Here is a 17,870-nt window from a genome sequence, read left to right as displayed (position 1 = left end):
AGAAGCAAATGCCAGTGAGGAATCGGTCAGAGATTCAGCGCTTCGGTGATTACACGAGGGAAGGAACGGGAGGTTAGAATGGCCCACCCACGGCGCAGAGTGGTCAAGCTGCAGTACTGCAGTCCTAAGCTGTGCTCATGACCTGAGTTTGATCCCGGCGGAAGCTGGGTTCAGGTAGCCGGCTCTAGGTTGACTCAAGCCTTCCATCCTTCCGAGGTCGGTCAAAGGAGCCCCCAGCTTGCCGGGGGGGGGGGGTGGAGTGTAGATGACTGGGGAAGGCAATGGCAAAGCACCCGTAAAAAAGTCTGCTGTGAAAACGTCGTGCTGCAACGTCACCCCAGAGTAGGAAACGACCGGTGCTTGCACAGGGGACGACCTTAACCTTTTTTTCTCTGAAAAGCCTTTAAACCTACAGCACGAAATCTGTCCAGCACTATCTGAGAGCGCTGCTAGCCAAGGCTCTGTTCCAGAGGGTCAGAACAGTGTGGAAGTCGGCAATACCTACCAACTGGGCAAAAGTTGTCACTTTCAGCCTCTTGAAGAGCTCGTCTTTCTTGTATCTGTAATCTGGGAAACAGAGAAGAGGCACCAGCGGTGAGCAAAGCCAATCCTTGAGCTGCAGAGGGAACGATGGGATTACAACTCAATTCGAGTCCGGTAGGACCTTAGAGACCAACCAAGTTTTAGGGAGAGGCGCTTCTGAGAGCCAAAGATCCTACATGTGGCTAAACGAAGCTCACGCCCTAACAATCTTGTGGGTGTTGAAGGGGCTGCCGGACTGGAATCCAGCTGTTCTTCTGCAGAACGACACAGCAACATTCTGAAACTATCTAAATTTGTGTAGCTTTACATGCTGGGCTGCCTGCATTCCTGGTTTCACCTTGGGCTTCTTAGCAGCAGCCTGAAACACGGACAGGAGAGCTGGGTTTGAGTCCAGTGGAGAAGGAGGAGGAGTAAGAAGAGTTGGTTTTATACCTTGCCCTTCACCACCTGAAGGAATCTTGGAGTGGCTTACAATCACCTTCCCTTACAATCACCTTGGAGAGGCAGTTTGGTGTAGTGGTTACGTGTGCAGACTCTTATCTGGGAGAACCGGGTTTGATTCCCCACTCCTCCAATCACAGCTGCTGGAATGGCCTTGGGTTAGCCAGAGCTCTCTTACCTGGGAGAACCGGGTTTGATTCCCCCCTCCTCCACTTGCACCTGCTGGAATGGCCTTGGGTCAGCCAGAGCTCTCTTATCTGGGAGAACCGGGTTTGATTCCCCACTCCTCCACTCGCAGCTGCTGGAATGGCCTTGGGTCAGCCAGAGCTCTCTTATCTGGGAGAACCGGGTTTGATTCCCCACTCCTCCTCTTGCAGCTGCTGGAATGGCCTTGGGTCAGCCAGAGCTCTCTTATCTGGGAAAACCGGGTTTGATTCCCCACTCCTCCACTTGCAGCTGCTGGAATGGCCTTGGGTCAGCCAGAGCTCTCTTATCTGGGAGAACCAGGTTTGATTCCCCACTCCTCCCCTTGCAGCTGCTGGAATGGCCTTAGGTCAGCCAGCACTGCACGATCCACAACTTGTGATCTGGACCCATGCCCCTCCTGGCTAATTAAGGCCTGCCAGGAGGAACTAAGATACCCTATACGGGACATTATAAATCGATCCCTTTCAGAGGGTGTTTTTCCAACACCCCTGAAAGAGGCATTGGTCCGCCCTCTCTTGAAAAAACCTTCATCAGACCCGGCCGAATTGGCACACTACCGGCCGGTCTCAAATTTGCCCTTTTTGGGCAAAATTATTGAGAGGGCTGTGGCGTTGCAGTTACAGGATTTTTTGGAGGATGCCTCCACCTTGGACCCATGCCAGTCCGGCTTTCGCCCGGGCCATGGGACGGAAACAGTCTTGGTCGCCGTCATGGATGACCTCCGACGGCAACTGGATCGAGGCGGCTCGGCAGTATTGCTGCTGCTAGACCTATCGGCTGCGTTCGATATGGTTGACCACCGGCTGCTGACCCGCCGCCTCGCCGACGCAGGAATTCGGGGGCTAGCCTTTCTTGAAGGTCGGGGACAAAGGGTGGCAATTGGGGGGGAGCTGTCTCAGAGACACCCACTCCATTGTGGTGTGCCTCAGGGGGCAGTTCTCTCCCCGATGTTGTTTAACATCTTTATGCGCCCCCTTGCCCAGATTGCACGGAGGTATGGGCTGGGATGCCATCAATATGCAGATGACACCCAGCTCTATCTATTGATGGACGGCCGGGCTGGCGATGTCCCTGTAAATCTGGACCGAGCGTTACAAGCCGTGGCTGACTGGCTCAGGCTAAGCGGGCTGAAGTTGAATCCGGCGAAGACTGAGGTCCTTTGCGTGGGCCGCGGCGGACCAGGAGGGGAGATTACCCTACCGGCTTTTGACGGTGCGCCACTGATACCAGTGCGCAAAGTCAAGAGCCTGGGAGTGCTACTGGAATCCTCTTTATCAATGGAGGCCCAGGTAGCTGCCACTGCTAGGTCCGCCTTCTTTCATCTCAAGAGGGCGAGGCAGTTGGCTCTCTTCTTGGAGCGCAGCGACCTAGCAACTGTGATCCACGCAACGGTCACCTCAAGACTAGACTACTGCAATGCCCTCTACATGGGGCTGCCCTTATACCGAACACGGAAACTCCAGGTAGTCCAGAACGCAGCAGCCAGGCTGCTAATGGGACTACCACGGTGGGAACATGCACGGCCTGGGCTGCGGGATCTGCATTGGCTGCCTGTTGTGTACCGTGTTCGCTATAAAGTGCTGGTTATCACCTTTAAAGCCCTATATGGCCGAGGACCTGCCTACCTAAGGGACCGCCTCTCCCCATATGTTCCCCAGAGAGCACTGAGATCTAGCTCTCAGAATCTTCTAACAATCCCTGGGCCAAGAGAGGCTAGACTGAAGACAACCAGGGAGCAAGCCTTCTCGGTAATGGCCCCTCGATGGTGGAATCATCTTCCAGAGATGGTACGAGCCCTGCGGGACCTGAATCAATTCCGCAGGGCTTGTAAAACATTTCTTTTCCAGCTGGCCTTTGAGACAGAACCTGGCTAATCTGATGTGTAGCCATTTAGCCATCTTGTGGTTATTACAACTTACAGTATTTTATAGCACCTATTTTTATCTATTTTATTCATTTTAAATTATTATGTAATTAACTATATCTAATAATTGTTATTTATATTGTTTTATCTAATTCATGGAATTTCCATGTCTGTGAGCCGCCCTGAGCCCGCCTCTGGCGGGGGAGGGCGGGACATAAAAATAAAGTTATTATTATTATTATTATTATTATTATTATTATTATTATTATAGCTCTCTTATCTGGGAGAACCGGGTTGGATTTCCCACTCCGCCACTTGCAGCTGCTGGAATGGCCTTGGGTCAGCCATAGCTCTCTTATCTGGGAGAACCGGGTTGGATTCCCCATTCCTCCACTTACAGCTGCTGGAATGGCCATAGGTCAGCCATAGCTCTCGCAGAGCTGTCCTTGAAAGGGCAATTTCTGTCAGAGCTCTCTCAGCCCCACCCACTTCACAGGGTGTCTGTTGTGGAGGAGGAAGGTAAAGGAGATTGTGAGCCACTCTGAGACTGTGAGAGTCAGAGCATAGGGCTGGATATAAATCCAATATCATCATCATCATCAGAAAGCAGCAACAATGAACAAACTAACATGTGCCTCCTTTCCATGGAGTCTAAAATCTGCCACGTGGAGGCATTTTCCTCCACAAACTTAGGACGAGCAAGAGATCCTCTGAAGACACACTTTTCAAGAAGCAATAACTAGAATCCTCCTTAGCCTCGCGTCCAGTACCCTACGTACCTGGAGCTGGTTCGGAAGGCCCGTTTAGAGTTTTGGACATCTCGGATCACAGACCAAGGTACAACCGCCGAGAAGCGTCTAGATCACAGCCGGCGACGACGACGCAACGTTGCAGAACGGAGGAAATCAACGCGGCATGGTTGCCACTACGCAGGCAAATGAGTGCTGCGTTTGCTGGCTTCCGCATTTTGATTCTCCTGCCTCGAGGCAGCCTCCCCTCTAACGTTACACCGAGAGACAGAGGCGACCCTGTCCTTGGTGTTTAACGCGGCTTCCAACCGGTGTCAGCTATCCCTGAGAAAGCGAGGCGATTTGCAAATGGCTCGAGCACACAAGACTCTATTCAGGACGGTCCCAATGCGAACGCTTCCACACCTCGGCTTCTGGAGGCGGGGTCTCAACAGAAGGGGAGCTCTGCACAAAAGGGCTACTGGTTCTGGACAACGGAGAAAGAGGTCAGAAACACAACGCGTTCCCTGGTGGGGACACAGACGAGGACGCGGCTAGAATTTCAGGACTCAAAGCAATCCAGGCACAAAAGGATGTTGTGAAACTCAAGGACGTTTCTTTCCACCTGGCTACAAAAAAAAAATCAAGTTTTTTTTTTAAAAGGACCACACTTACCAAAAAAAAAAGTCACCTGAAACTCTTGTATTTCACGTCGCAATTTTCCCTTGTCTTCTGAATGGTACCCAGTTTCAAAGGATGTGGTTATCAGGTCTTCTTCCCATCCGCACACGCAGAATGAATTAAACCAAGAGCTTCAGCATTCGTTTTGGGAAAAGGTTCTAGTCCGGGGACGGCCAAACTCGTTTAACGTAAGAGCCGCATAGAATAAATGCCAGATGTTTGAGAGCCGCAAGACATGAACGACAAATCTTTGAGGAAGGGAGGGTAGAAGGGAGGAAGGAAGGGATTGAGGGAGGGAGGGAGGGAGGGAGGGAGGGAGGGAGGAAGGAAGGAAGGAAGGAAGGAAGGAAGGAAGGAAGGAAGGAAGGAAGGAAGGAAGGAAGGAAGGAAGGAAGGAAGGAAGGAAAAGGACGGGAAGGAGGGAGGGAGGGAGGAAGGGGGAAGGGAGGGAGGAAAAGGAAGGGAAGGGAAGGAGGGAGGGAGGGAAGGAGGAAAAGGAAGGGAAGGAAGGAGAAAGGAAGGAAGAGAGGGAAGGAGGAAAAGGAAGGGAGGGAGGGAGGGAGGGAGGGAGGGAGGAAGGAAGGAAGGAAGGAAGGAAGGAAGGAAGGAAGGAAGGAAGGAAGGAAGGAAGGAAGGAAGGAAGGAAGGAAGGAAGGAGGGTGGGTGAGAGGAAGGAAGGAAGGAGGGTGGGTGAGAGGAAGGAAAAGGAAGGGAAGGAGGGAGAAAGGAAGGGAGGGAGGGAAGGAGGAAAAGGAAGGGAGGGAGGGAGGAAGGAAGGAAGAGAGGGAGGAAGGAAGGAAGAGAGGGAGGAAAAGGAAGGGAAGGAGGGAGAAAGGAAGGAAGAGAGGGAAGGAGGAAAAGGGAGGGAGGGAGGAAGGAAGGAAGGAAGGAAGAAGGAGGGAGGGAGGGTGAGAGGGAGGAAAAGGAAGGGAAGGAGGGAGAAAGGAAGGGAGGGAGGGAGGGAAGGAGGAAAAGGGAGGGAGGGAAGGAGGAAGGAAGGAAGGAAGGAAGGAAGGGAGGGAGGGAGGGAGGGAGGGAGGGAGGAAGGAAGGAAGGAAGGAAGGAAGGAAGGAAGGAAGGAAGGAAGGAAGGAAGGAAGAGAGGGAGGAAAAGGAAGGGAAGGAGGGAGAAAGGAAGAAAGAGAGGGAAGGAGGAAAAGGAAGGGAGGGAGGAAGGAAGGAAGGAGGGAAGGAAGGAAGGAGGGAGGGAGGGAGAGAGGGAGGAAAAGGAAGGGAAGGAGGGAGAAAGGAAGGAAGGGAGGGAAGTAGGAAAAGGAAGGGAGGGAGGAAGGAAGGGAGGAAGAGAGGGAGGAAAAGGAAGGGAAGGAGGGAGAAAGGAAGGAAGAGAGGGAAGGAGGAAAAGGGAGGGAGGGAGGGAGGGAGGGAGGAAGGAAGGAAGGAAGGAAGGAAGGAAGGAAGGAAGGAAGGAAGGAAGGGAAGGAAAGGAAGGGAAGGAGGGAGGAGGGGAGGGAGGGAGAAAGGAAGGAAGGAAGGGAAGGAGGGAGGAGGGGGAGGGAGGGAGGGAGGAAAAGGAAGGGAAGGAAGGAGGAAGAAAAAGATGATATTGGATTTATATCCCTCCCTCCACTCTGAATCTCAGAGCAGCTCACAATCTCCTTTTTTCCCTTCACCCACAACAGACACCATGTGAGGTGGGTGGGGCTGAGAGGGCTCTCACAGCAGCTGCCCTTTCAAGGGTAACTCCTACAAGAGCGATGGCTAACCCAAGGCCGTTCCAGCAGCTGCAAGTGGAGGAGTGCGGAATCAAACCCAGTTCTCCCGGATAAGAGTCCGCACACTTAACCACCAGCCCAAACTGAGGGAGGGAGGCAGATAGATGGGGAGGGGGATGGTGGGAGAGATGAAAATAAAGCAACTTTAAATGCATTCTCTAAGCTGCCAGCTGGCTTGGCTTGGCAAAGCCATTTAAAGAGATAAATGCCTTCTCTAAGCCAGCGTATGGGGTGGTGGTGGCTTGAAGAGCCACACAATATGTGTGAAAGAGCCATGTGTGGCTCCCATGCCACAGCTTGGCCACTCCTAGTCTTTATTTCTGCAGAGATTATTTGGCTATAACCCACACAAGTAAGTCCTAGAGAGGCTTCCCCTAAGAGGTGCAGTCTGGCTTGTGGGAGCCCAACAAAAGGTGGCGTCAGCTCATTCCTCCGGGGTTCTCCGCACCACGAGTTCCCAGCCTATCTTGCAGCCACCTTTGTAGTGCTACTATAGTGCAGTGGTTGCAGCCGCTATATGGCTGCCGCAGCAGGCAAAGCCACGCACAAAATGGCTGCCGCAACTCACCTTCAGTCACAGGCATGGCGGATACACCCACAAAATGGCTGTTACAAAATGGCAGCTGCAGGAGGCGGAGCCCGCCACACCATGGCTGCCACAACTCAGAGCCAGCCTGGTTATTTTGGTGAAGTGCCCGGACTCTTATCTGGGAGAAATGGTTTTGATTCCCCACTCCTCCACTTGCAGCTGCTGGAATGGCCTCGGGCCAGCCATAGTTATTGCAGTTGTTGTCCTTGAAAGGGTAGCTTTTGGGAGAGTTGTCTGAGCCCCACCCACCTCACAGGGTGTCTGTTGTGGGGGGGTGGGAAGGTAAAGGAGATTGTGTGCCGCTCTGAGACTCTTCGGAGTGGAGGGTGGGATATAAATCCAATATCTTCATCTACCTCACAGGGTGTTTGTTGTGGGGGGAGGAAGGGAAAGGAGATTGTGAGCCGCTCTGAGACTCTTCGGAGTGGAGGGTGGGATATAAATCCAATATCTTCATTTACCTCACAGGGAGTCTGTTGTGGGGGAGGAAGGGAAAGGAGATTGTGAGCTGCTCTGAGACTCTTCGGAGTGGAGGGCAGGATATAAATCCAATATCTTCATCTACCTCACAGGGTGTCTGTTGTGGGGGAGGAAGGGAAAGGAGATTGTGAGCCGCTCTGAGACTCTTCGGAGTGGAGGGCAGGATATAAATCCAATATCTTCATCTACCTCACAGGCTGTCTGTTGTGGGGGAGGAAGGGAAAGGAGATTGTGAGCTGCTCTGAGACTCTTTGGAGTGGAGGGCGGGATATAAATCCAGTATCTTCATCTACCTCACAGGGTGTCTGTTGTGGGGGAGGAAGGTAAAGGAGATTGTGAACTGCTCTGAGATTCGGAGTGGAGGGCGGGAAATAAATTCAATATCATCATCATCACGTTGCCAGATGTTGGCCTATGCATTGTTGTGTGGACATGCCTTCTTATTTTATTTAATCAACCATTCATTAATTCAATTTTTAGCCCGCCCTTCCCTTAGAACAGGCTCAGGGCAGGTTACATCATAAAAGACAATCAAAACCAATTAAAATATATAAAATCTAAAATTACAGAATAACCCTGTTCTGGGAGAACAGGGTTTGATTCCTCACTCCTCCACTTGTAGCTGCTGGAACGGCCTTGGGTTAGCCATCGCTCTCGCAGAGCTGTCCGTGAAAGGGCAGCTTCTGGGAGAGCTCTCTCAGCCCCATCCGTCTCACAAGGTGTCAGTTGCCAGGGAGGAAGGTAAAGGAGATTGTAAGCCGCTCTGAAACTCTGAGATTCAGAGTGACGGGTGGGGTATAAATTCAATATCAGCATCATCTTCTTCACCTTCAGTCACACAATGAAGTTCCGTGTGCTGTGACGCCACCTGCTGCCAGAGCAACGCTTTTAAAAAATCTGCACAGCCAATCAAACCTCCAACGGCCAGTCAGAAGCCTAGATGAGCAAAAGCCCCACCAGGCCCGCCTACTTTCTGAAAACACTCGGTGGGCATGAAGAAAGACGGGGTTGGGCACAACATTGGGGACTCCTGCCCTTCCCAGCACCTGCAATGGAATCTCTGACCCTGGTCAAATCTTTTGTTTTCAGACCCCAGTGAGGGACACAATACCTGGTCATGTGACCTCTTCCCCAAGGTCTGAGTTCCTCGCAGCAGGTTCACCTGTACCTCCTCCAAACCCATCTCAGTCCCCCCAAAAATGGATTACAGATGGGCTGCCGTAACATTACTCACTTCTCTTGATCTCTTCCAGTTTCTCAGCGTATTTCGTCATACTGCTGCCTGCAAGCGAGAATGCAAACCCGGTTACGCTTTCTTACCAAAGAAACCGTGAAATTTAACACATTTCCACTGACCCGAGTCCAGCAGTGCCTTGGTAACCAATACAGTCACCCTCTGAAACGGTGACCTTGGGGTGCAATCATATCTAATATACCGGGGGGGGGGGGGTAGAAAAAGCCCAGCAGGAACTCATTTGTATATTAGGCCACACCCCTGACATCACCATAGTTTCACATAGGGCTTTTTTGTAGGAAAAGCCCCCTGGAACTGCGTTCCTGTGCATTTCTGCTCAAAAAAAAAAAAGCCCTTCTAATACCAAGCCAGATTGTAGGAAAGTGTCTGTCTGATGTGGTTCTGGGATTTGCCAGGGAAGCAGCTATCAAGTCTGTTTCAATTGCCCTGGGGGAGCTCGGACATCTTGTGCCACATCCTGTAGTGCAGGAGTGGCCAATGGTAGCTCTCCAGATGTTTTTGGCCTACAACTCCCATCAGCCCCAGCCAGCATGGCCAATGGCTGGGGCTCATGGGAGTTGCAGGCAAAAAGCATCTGGGGAGCTACCGTTGGCCACTCCTGCTGTAGTGTATGGGAGGGGAGTCATTTCTAAGATCTCCCCTCTGTTCAAGAGTGGTTTTCTCTGTCGCAGGACAGTTTGAGTCCAGTGGCACTTTTAAGAGCAACGAAGTTTTATCCTGGGTATAAACCTCCACGTGAACACACACACTTGTGCATGCACATGGAAGGTGCCACAGGAGGTGGGGGCAGCGACAACAGAGAGGGGTGACATGATCGAGGTTTACAAGATTATGCAGGGGATAGAGAAGGTAGAGAAAGAAGTCCTTTTCTCCCTTTCTCACAATATAAGAATTTGTGGGCACGCAATGAAATTGTTGAACAGTCGGGTAGGAACGGATAAAAGGAAGTCCTTCTTCCCCCAAAGGGTGATTAACATGTGGAATTCACTGCCACAGGAGGTGGTGGCAGCTTTAAGCATAGCCAGCTTCAAGAGGGGATTGGATAAACATCTGGAGCAGAGGTCCATCAGTGGCTGTTAGCCACAGGGTATTGCTGGAACTCTCTGTTTGGGGCACTGATGCTCTGTATTCTGGGTCCTTGGGGGGGCACAATTGGAGGGCTTCTAGTGTCCTGGCCCCACTGAAGGACCTCCTGATGGCACCTGGTTTTTTGGCCAATGTGTGACACAGTGTTTGACTGGATGGGCCATTGGCCTGATCCAACATGACTTCTCATGTTCTTATGTCTGGGGTGGGGACGATTTGTCTTCTTGGTGCTTGGGGTGGCCAGTGGGAGGGCTTCTAGTGTCCTGGCCCCATTGAAGGACCTCCTGATGGCACCTGGTTTTTTGGCCACTGTGTGACACAGCGTGTTGGACTGGATGGGCCATTGGCCTGACCCAACATGGCTTCTCTTATGTTCTTATGTGACACAGAGTGTTGCACTGGATGGGCCATTGGCCTGATCCAACATGGCTTCTTTTATGTTCTCATGTCTGGAGAAGTGATGCTCTGTATTCCTGATGCTTGGCGGGGGGCACAGTGGGAGGGCTTCTGGAGTTCTGGCCCTGCTGGTAGACCTCTTGAGGCCACCTGGATTTTTTTGGCCACTGTGTGACACAGAGTGTTGGACTGGATGGGCCATTGGCCTGATCCAACACGGCTTCTCTTATGTTCTTATGTGACATAGAGTGTTGGACTGGAGGGGCCATTGGCCTGATCCAACACGGCTTCTCTTATGTTCTTATGTGACACAGAGTGCTGGACTGGATGGGCCATTGGCCTGATCCAACACGGCTTCTCTTATGTTCTTATGTGACACAGAGTGTTGGACTGGAGGGGCCATTGGCCTGATCCAACACGGCTTCTCTTATGTTCTTATGTGACACAGAGTGCTGGACTGGATGGGCCATTGGCCTGATCCAACATGGCTTCTCTTATGTTCTTATGTGACACAGAGTGTTGGACTGGATGGGCCATTGGCCTGATCCAACATGGCTTCTTTTATGTTCTCATGTCTGGAGAAGTGATGCTCTGTATTCCTGGTGCTTGGTGGGGGGCACAGTGGGAGGGCTTCTGGAGTTCTAGCCCTGCTGGTGGACCTCCTGAGGGCACCTGGTGAGACTTCCTGATAGCCACCTGATAGCCAGTTTGGTGTAGTGGTTAAGTGCGTGGACTCTTATCTGGGAGGACCGGGTTTGATTCCCCACTTCTCCACTTGCACCTGCTGCAATGGCCTTGGGTCTGCCATAGCTCTTGCAGGAGTTGTCCTTGAAAGGGCAGCTTCTGCGAGAACTCTTTGAGCCCCACCCACCCCACAGGGTGTCTGTTGTGTGTGTGTGGGGGGGGAAGGTAAAGGAGACTGTGACCAGTCTGAGATTTTGAGATTCAGAGTATTGTTGTTGTTCATTCGCACAGTCAAGTCAGCTTCTTAATTCAAAGGGCTAGAATGGGCTCCATCCCACCCTAGCCGGCAAACAAACAAATCAAATGACACATTGCTTGTGTTTCCCGGCATGGTTGCCCGGAGTCGGTTCGAGTCACAAGCTGGCATTTTTATTGTCAAGCTGATGGGTTATTTTATTGAAAGTCCGTAGTGTCGATGACACTGGAAACTGAGTCACAAATGCACATTGTTACATCACAGGTGTGACATCACCGACCAGAAACACCCGAAGAGGTCCCATCCACCTACACCTGCAACTCTGGAGCCCAAATTGTCTGTTTTGTACGTGTCGGAGGGTGCGACTTCTGCAGGTGTTTCTGGGCCGATAAAGCAAGTGAAACACCTTTGTCTCAATACTGCGCCCTGAGCCAAACATTCCTATTTCAACAGAAACGGAAATCAGTCGATGCGTTTCAAACATTTCTTTTATGCTGCTTTTCCACGCGAGCAGGGTCCACAAGACGGCAAACAAACAAAAATTCGTACATTTAAACAATTCCAAATACAGTTAAAAATACTAAAATAATTGAATTAAAAGCATATAAGTGAACGACGCTAGAAGGAGGGCCAATAGCCGTTACCGGGGGCATGCCAGACGAAACAAAAAGTTTCCACTCACCTGTGTCAAGGCGAGTTTTTACATGCTGATATTTAGGATTCTGCGGGATCCTCTTGGTCAAAAACTGCTTTTGAAAAGAGAAAAGAGGAGAGAAAACTGTGAAGGCTTTCGAGGACACACCCTTAGCCAGGGGTGTTGAACGTGCAGTTTGGGGGCCAAATCAGGCCCCTGGAAAGCTCCTATCAGGCCCCCGAGCAATTCGCTTCCTTCTGTCTCTCTCTTGCTTCCTTCTGCATCACAGCTTGCTTTGCAAGGCTTGCTCAACTGCACAGGAGCTACAGAGCAAAGCCTCTATTTTCTCCATTGGCTGAGGCTCCTCCCTTGGGGAGGAAGGGGGGGAGGAACAGCTTGCTTTGCCAGGCTCTCTCAATTGCACAGCAAAGCTACTGAGCCAAGCCTCTGTTCCTTCTATTGGCTGAGGGCCCCCCATCCCCTGGGGAAGGAAGGAAAGAGTCAGAGCTTCCTTTCCCAGTTCCCTGGATCCCATGGGAGAAATACAAAGAAAGCATCTTTAAGACCAATGAGTGCTAACATTTTAAGCATGATTTAAGTTTTTTGAAATATATATTTGGGTTTGTCTGTGTTCTTTATAAAATTTATATCCCTGAACATATGAAACTGCCTTATACTGAATCAGACCCTGGGTCCATCAAAGTCAGCATTGTCTACTCAGACTGATAGCGGCTCTCCAGGGTCTCAAGCGGAGGTTTTTCACGCCTATTTGCCTGGACCCTTTTTAGTTGGAGATGCCGGGGATTGAACCTGGGACCTTCTGCTTACCAAGCAGATTCTCTACCACTGAGCCACCGTCCCTCCCTTGACCAGTAGTGGCTCTCCAGGGTCTCAAGCTGAGGTTTTTCACGCCTACTTGCCTGGACCCTTTTTAGTTGGAGATGCCGGGGATTGAACCTGGGACCTTCTGCTTACCAAGCAGATGCTCTGCCGCTGAGCCACCGTCCCTCCCTGCTACCTAATCTTAAATAGGCACACGGATGGCCCGGCCCAACAAGGTCTCATTTATGTCACATCCGGCCCTCATAACAAATGAGTTTGACAGCTCTGCCCTAAGCCCTTTGTGGAGAACTACCACTACTGAGGAAGAGGTACATAATCACTAAAATAAGGAATGAAGGAACAGCTGGGGTGCCCAAGGTCGAGCATTCGTCCTGCAACCAAGAAGCGAAGGCGGTTCTTGATCACACCAAACAGTCAACGGTTGCCTCCCGTGGCCATAAACCTGCAGCATCCACCAATGCCAAACACTAGGAGGGAGCTGGAGAACTCATCTCCAGACTACATAGAGCAGATCTTCTGGGGAAAATGACAGGTTCAAAGGATGGACTCTATGTTATAAGACCCAGCGAGGGGGGGGGGGGTCTCTCCCCTTCCCAAAAATCTGCCCTCCTCTGGAAATCCCAAAGACTGAGTTGGCATGTCTCAGCCTGGTTCACCTGCCATGTTGGCGAGGGCCCTGAAAGGTCCACCCATGGGATCTTTTTAAAATAGAAAGACCCGGATGTATGATTTTTGGATCGAATCCTTTCGCCCCAAATCCTTTAGCAGGGAGCGACGGTGGCTCAGTGGTAGAGCATCTGCTTGGTAAGCAGAAGGTCCCAGGTTCAATCTCTGCATCTCCAACTAAAAAGGGTCCACATACACAATTGCTTCTCCCCGCATACATGATCGCTGGGAGAGCCAGTTTGGTGTAGCGGTTAAGTGCGCGGACTCTTATCTGGAAGAACTGGGTTTGATTCCCCACTCCTTCACTTGCAGCTGCTGGAATGGGTTAGCCAGAGCTCTGGCAGAGGTTGTCCTTGGAAGGGCAGCTGCTGCGAGAGCTCTCTCAGCCCCACCCACCACACAGGGTGTCTGTTGTGGGGGGAGAAGATATAGGAGATTGTAAGCCGCTCTGAGTCTCTGATTCAGAGAGAAGGGCGGGGTATAAATCTGCAATTCTTCTTCTTCTTTTTCCCTCCTAAACTTTTACACACTCCAAATATCTTGACTTCTCACACCTCCACATTTAATCCCAGCTGGGGTGGCCAACCTCCTGGTGGAGCCTGGAGATCTCCAGCTATTTATGTATTGTATTCCATTTTAACTCGGTCTCCCTGAAAGCCGGCTCAGGGCGGGTTCCACCATAACAGTCACGGTAGAAACAAAACAACCATTAAAAATCTCCAAAAATATATCCATATAAAACGATCAGGGCCACAACAGATCTCAGCAAGAATCAAGTTGGTTCCCAGCTGTTCCTATGGTCAAAAACAGGCATGGGAACAAGAAGATGAAGAAGATGAAGATATTGGATTTATATCCCGCCCTCCACTCCGAAGAGTCTCAGAGGGGCTCACAATCTCCTTTCCCTTCCTCCCCCACAACAGACACCCTGTGAGGTAGATGAAGATATTGGATTTATATCCCGCCCTCCACTCTGAAGAGTCTCAGAGGGGCTCACAATCTCCTTTACCTTCCCCCCCCCACAACAGACACCCTGTGAGGTGGGTGGGGCTGGAGAGGGCTCTCACAGCAGCTGCCCTTTCAAGGACAACCTCTACCAGAGCTATGGCTGACCCAAGGCCATTCCAGCAGCTGCAAGTGGAGGAGTGGGGAATCAAACTCGGTTCTCCCAGATAAGAGAGCTCTGGCTGACCCAAGGCCATTCCAGCAGGTGCAAGTGGAAGAGTGGGGAATCAAACCCGGTTCTCCCAGATAAGAGAGCTCTGGCTGACCCAAGGCCATTCCAGCAGCTGCAAGTGAAGGAGTGGGGAATCAAACCCGGTTCTCCCAGATAAGAGAGCTCTGGCTGACCCAAGGCCATTCCAGCAGGTGCAAGTGGAGGAGTGGGGAATCAAACCCGGTTCTCCCAGATAAGAGAGCTCTGGCTGACCCAAGGCCATTCCAGCAGGTGCAAGTGAAGGAGTGGGGAATCAAACCCGGTTCTCCCAGATAAGAGAGCTCTGGCTGACCCAAGGCCATTCCAGCAGGTGCAAGTGGAGGAGTGGGGAATCAAACCCGGTTCTCCCAGATAAGAGAGCTCTGGCTGACCCAAGGCCATTCCAGCAGCTGCAAGTGAAGGAGTGGGGAATCAAACCCGGTTCTCCCAGATAAGAGAGCTCTGGCTGACCCAAGGCCATTCCAGCAGGTGCAAGTGGAGGAGTGGGGAATCAAACCCAGTTCTCCCAGATAAGAGAGCTCTGGCTGACCCAAGGCCATTCCAGCAGGTGCAAGTGAAGGAGTGGGGAATCAAACCCGGTTCTCCCAGATAAGAGAGCTCTGGCTGACCCAAGGCCATTCCAGCAGGTGCAAGTGGAGGAGTGGGGAATCAAACCCGGTTCTCCCAGATAAGAGAGCTCTGGCTGACCCAAGGCCATTCCAGCAGCTGCAAGTGGAGGAATGGGGAATCAAACCCAGTTCTCCCAGATAAGAGTCCGCACACTTAACCACTACACCAAACTGGCTCTCCAAGCTATTAGAGTTCAAGCTATTAGAGTTCATCTCCAGATGACAGCTCAGATCTCCTGGATAAAATGGCTGCCCTGAAGGGTGGGCTGTATGACATTGGACCCTGATGACAACCTTCCCCTCCCCCAAAACCTGCCCTTCGAGACACTATCCCCCCCCCCCAAAAAAAATCCCCAAGTGTTTTCCAAAGTCCACTCAACCCCTTTCCAAAGCTTTCCAGCAGCACAGTGATTTGAGATCTGGATACATGATGAAGCAAACACAACGGGGGCAGCCAAACTGTAGCCACATGTGGCTCTTTCACACATATTAGGTGTGTGAAGCTTGAAGCCCCCACCACACTGTAAGCCAACTTGGAGCTGGCATTTAAAGTTAAAGTTGCTTTCTTTCCTCCTCCCCCTCCCCATTTATCTTCCTTCCTTCCTCCCTCCCCTCATCCGACAATCATGCAGCTCTCAAACATCTGACGTTTATTTTACGTGGCTCTTATGTTAAGCAACTTTGGCTACGTCTTCACTACAGGGTCACAGAAGCCAGATTTCTACCTGGGACTTATTCAGCTGGCATGTCTAAAAGTGTGAATCCGTGGCAATTTGGGGGGAATTCACCATTTGCTTTCTGCGTGGCAAAAAGATGGGATGCTGTTATGACCTGCACTGCAGTCAGACCCAGAGACCAAGAATTTCACAGCCTGCTCATGTGCGGGAGGGGAGGAAGGAGGACCATAAATTGACACAACACTGCACAAGACTCTATGCGAGGACTAACTGTCATGCAAAGTTTGAGTCCAGTGGCACCTTTAAGACCAACAAAGTTTGATTCTGTGTATAAGCTCCAAGGAAGGAGAGCCCACCACCTCCCAAGGAAGCCTATTCAGGAGGTGGTGGGCTCTCCTTCCTTGGGGGTTTTTCAACAGAGGCTAGATGGCCATCTGACAGTGATGAAGATCCTGTGAATTTAGGAGAAGGTGTTTGTGAGTTTCCTGCATTGTGCAGGGGGTTGGACTAGATGACCCTGGAGGTCCCTTCCAACTCTATGAATCTATATTCTATTAGGAAGAACTTCCTGACTGTTAGAGCGGTTCCTCAGTGGAACAGGCTTCCTCCTTGGGAGGGGGTGGGCTCTCCTTCCTTGGAGGTTTTTCAACAGAGGCTAGATGGCCGTCTGACAGCGATGAAGATCCTGTGAATTTAGGGGGAGGGGTTTGTGAGTTTCCTGCATTGTGCAGGGGGTTGGACTAGATGACCCTGGAGGTCCCTTCCAACTCTAGGATTCTATAAGCTTTCACAGAATTACACTTTGAGGGTCTTAATGGTAACAGCGGACCCAGACTTCGTTTTATTACTTCAGGCCGTCACAGCTAACCACCTGAATCTAACTGTAAGACCAAACTGTTTAAACCTGCATATCGATCCAAGCGGGCAGCCGTGTTGGTTTGAAGCAGGTGAACAAAGCAGGAGTCAAGGGGCACCTTTAAGACCAACCCATTTTTATTGAGAACGTTAGAACGTGAGAAAGTGTGCTTAAGAGCACACGAAAGCTTACATTCGAAAAAAAGAAATTGGTTGGTCTTAAAGGTGCCCCTTGACTCCTGCTTTGTTCAACTGCTTAAACGTGCTTTCAACAGTTAAGGGGAGGCGGCTGCTCTTGAACATATGAAGCTGCCTTATACTGAATCAGACCTTTGGTCCATCAAAGTCAGTATTGTCTACTCAGACTGGCAGCGGCTCTCCAGGGTCTCAAGCTGAGGTTTTTCACACCTATTTGCCTGGACCCTATTTTGGAGATGCCAGGGATTGAACCTGGGACCTTCTGCTTCCCAAGCAGATGCTCTACCACTGAGCCACCGTCCCTCCCCTGCTCTCCAGGGTCTCAAGCTGAGGATTTTCACACCTATTTGCCTGGACCCTTTTTTGGAGATGCCAGGGATTGAACCTGGGACCTTCTGCTTCCCAAGCAGATGCTCTACCACTGAGCCACCGTCCCTCCCCTGCTCTCCAGGGTCTCAAGCTGAGGATTTTCACACCTATTTGCCTGGACCCTTTTTTGGAGATGCCAGGGATAGAACCTGGGACCTTCTGCTTACCAAGCAGATGCTCTACCACTGAGCCACCGTTCCTCCCATTCCTCCCACCCACCATTCCCGTTCCTCCCTCCTACCGTTCCTCCACAGCATCAACAAGCTAACCAAAACCGATATAACTGTACCTCCTAACATATAGTTAAATTAATAAATGTAGCATAAAACAATTGTCAGAAACATCAACGTGCATCTTGGGCTTTGAGGGGATGTAAATTTGTATGAAAAAGGTTTTTATTGTATATTCTGCCTTTTAACCCTATATGTTGTAGTTAAGAGCCCCATGGTGCAGAGTGGTAAAAGCTGCAGTGCAGCAGTCGGAGACCTCTGCTCATGACCTGAGTTCAGGGGAGGGACGGTGGCTCGGTGGTAGAGCATCTGCTTGGGAAGCAGAAGGTCCCAGGTTCAATCCCCGGCATCTCCAAAAAGGGTCCAGGTAAATAGGTGTGAAAAAACCTCAGCTTGAGACCCTGGAGAGCTGCTGCCAGTCTGAGAAGACAATACTGACTTTGATGGGCCAAAGGTCTGATTCAGTATAAGGCAGCTTGTTCATATGTTCGATCCCAGCAGAAGCTGGGTTCAGGTAGCCCGCTTCGGCGGGGGAGGGCGGGATATAAAAATAAAGTTATTATTATTATTATTATTATTATTATTATTATTATCATTATTAGCCGGCTCGAGGTTGATTCAGCCTTCCATCC

General features: G+C 51.0%; 1 protein-coding gene across 3 annotated transcripts in view; it reads right to left on the bottom strand.

The window, feature by feature from the left end:
• The window catches only part of CEP41 (centrosomal protein 41), a 43,720-nt gene that overhangs the window by 20,461 nt on the left and 5,389 nt on the right, over positions 1-17,870 (bottom strand). For 2 of the 3 annotated variants that reach the window (XM_060244627.1, XM_060244628.1), the window contains exons 2-4: positions 11,625-11,691; positions 8,500-8,547; positions 506-567 (exon numbers count right to left, since the gene is read on the bottom strand). In XM_060244627.1, the coding sequence (XP_060100610.1) occupies positions 506-567; positions 8,500-8,547; positions 11,625-11,691 (177 nt within the window). The remainder of the gene's footprint in view (positions 1-505; positions 568-8,499; positions 8,548-11,624; positions 11,692-17,870) is intronic. The other variant, XM_060244629.1, reaches the window with a different exon arrangement.

Source organism: Heteronotia binoei, chromosome 8 (genome assembly GCF_032191835.1).
Source record: "Heteronotia binoei isolate CCM8104 ecotype False Entrance Well chromosome 8, APGP_CSIRO_Hbin_v1, whole genome shotgun sequence".
Classification (NCBI taxonomy): Eukaryota; Metazoa; Chordata; class Lepidosauria; order Squamata; family Gekkonidae; genus Heteronotia; species Heteronotia binoei.
Note: the sequence above shows the minus strand (reverse complement) of the source record. Positions and strands in the feature narration are given on the sequence as shown.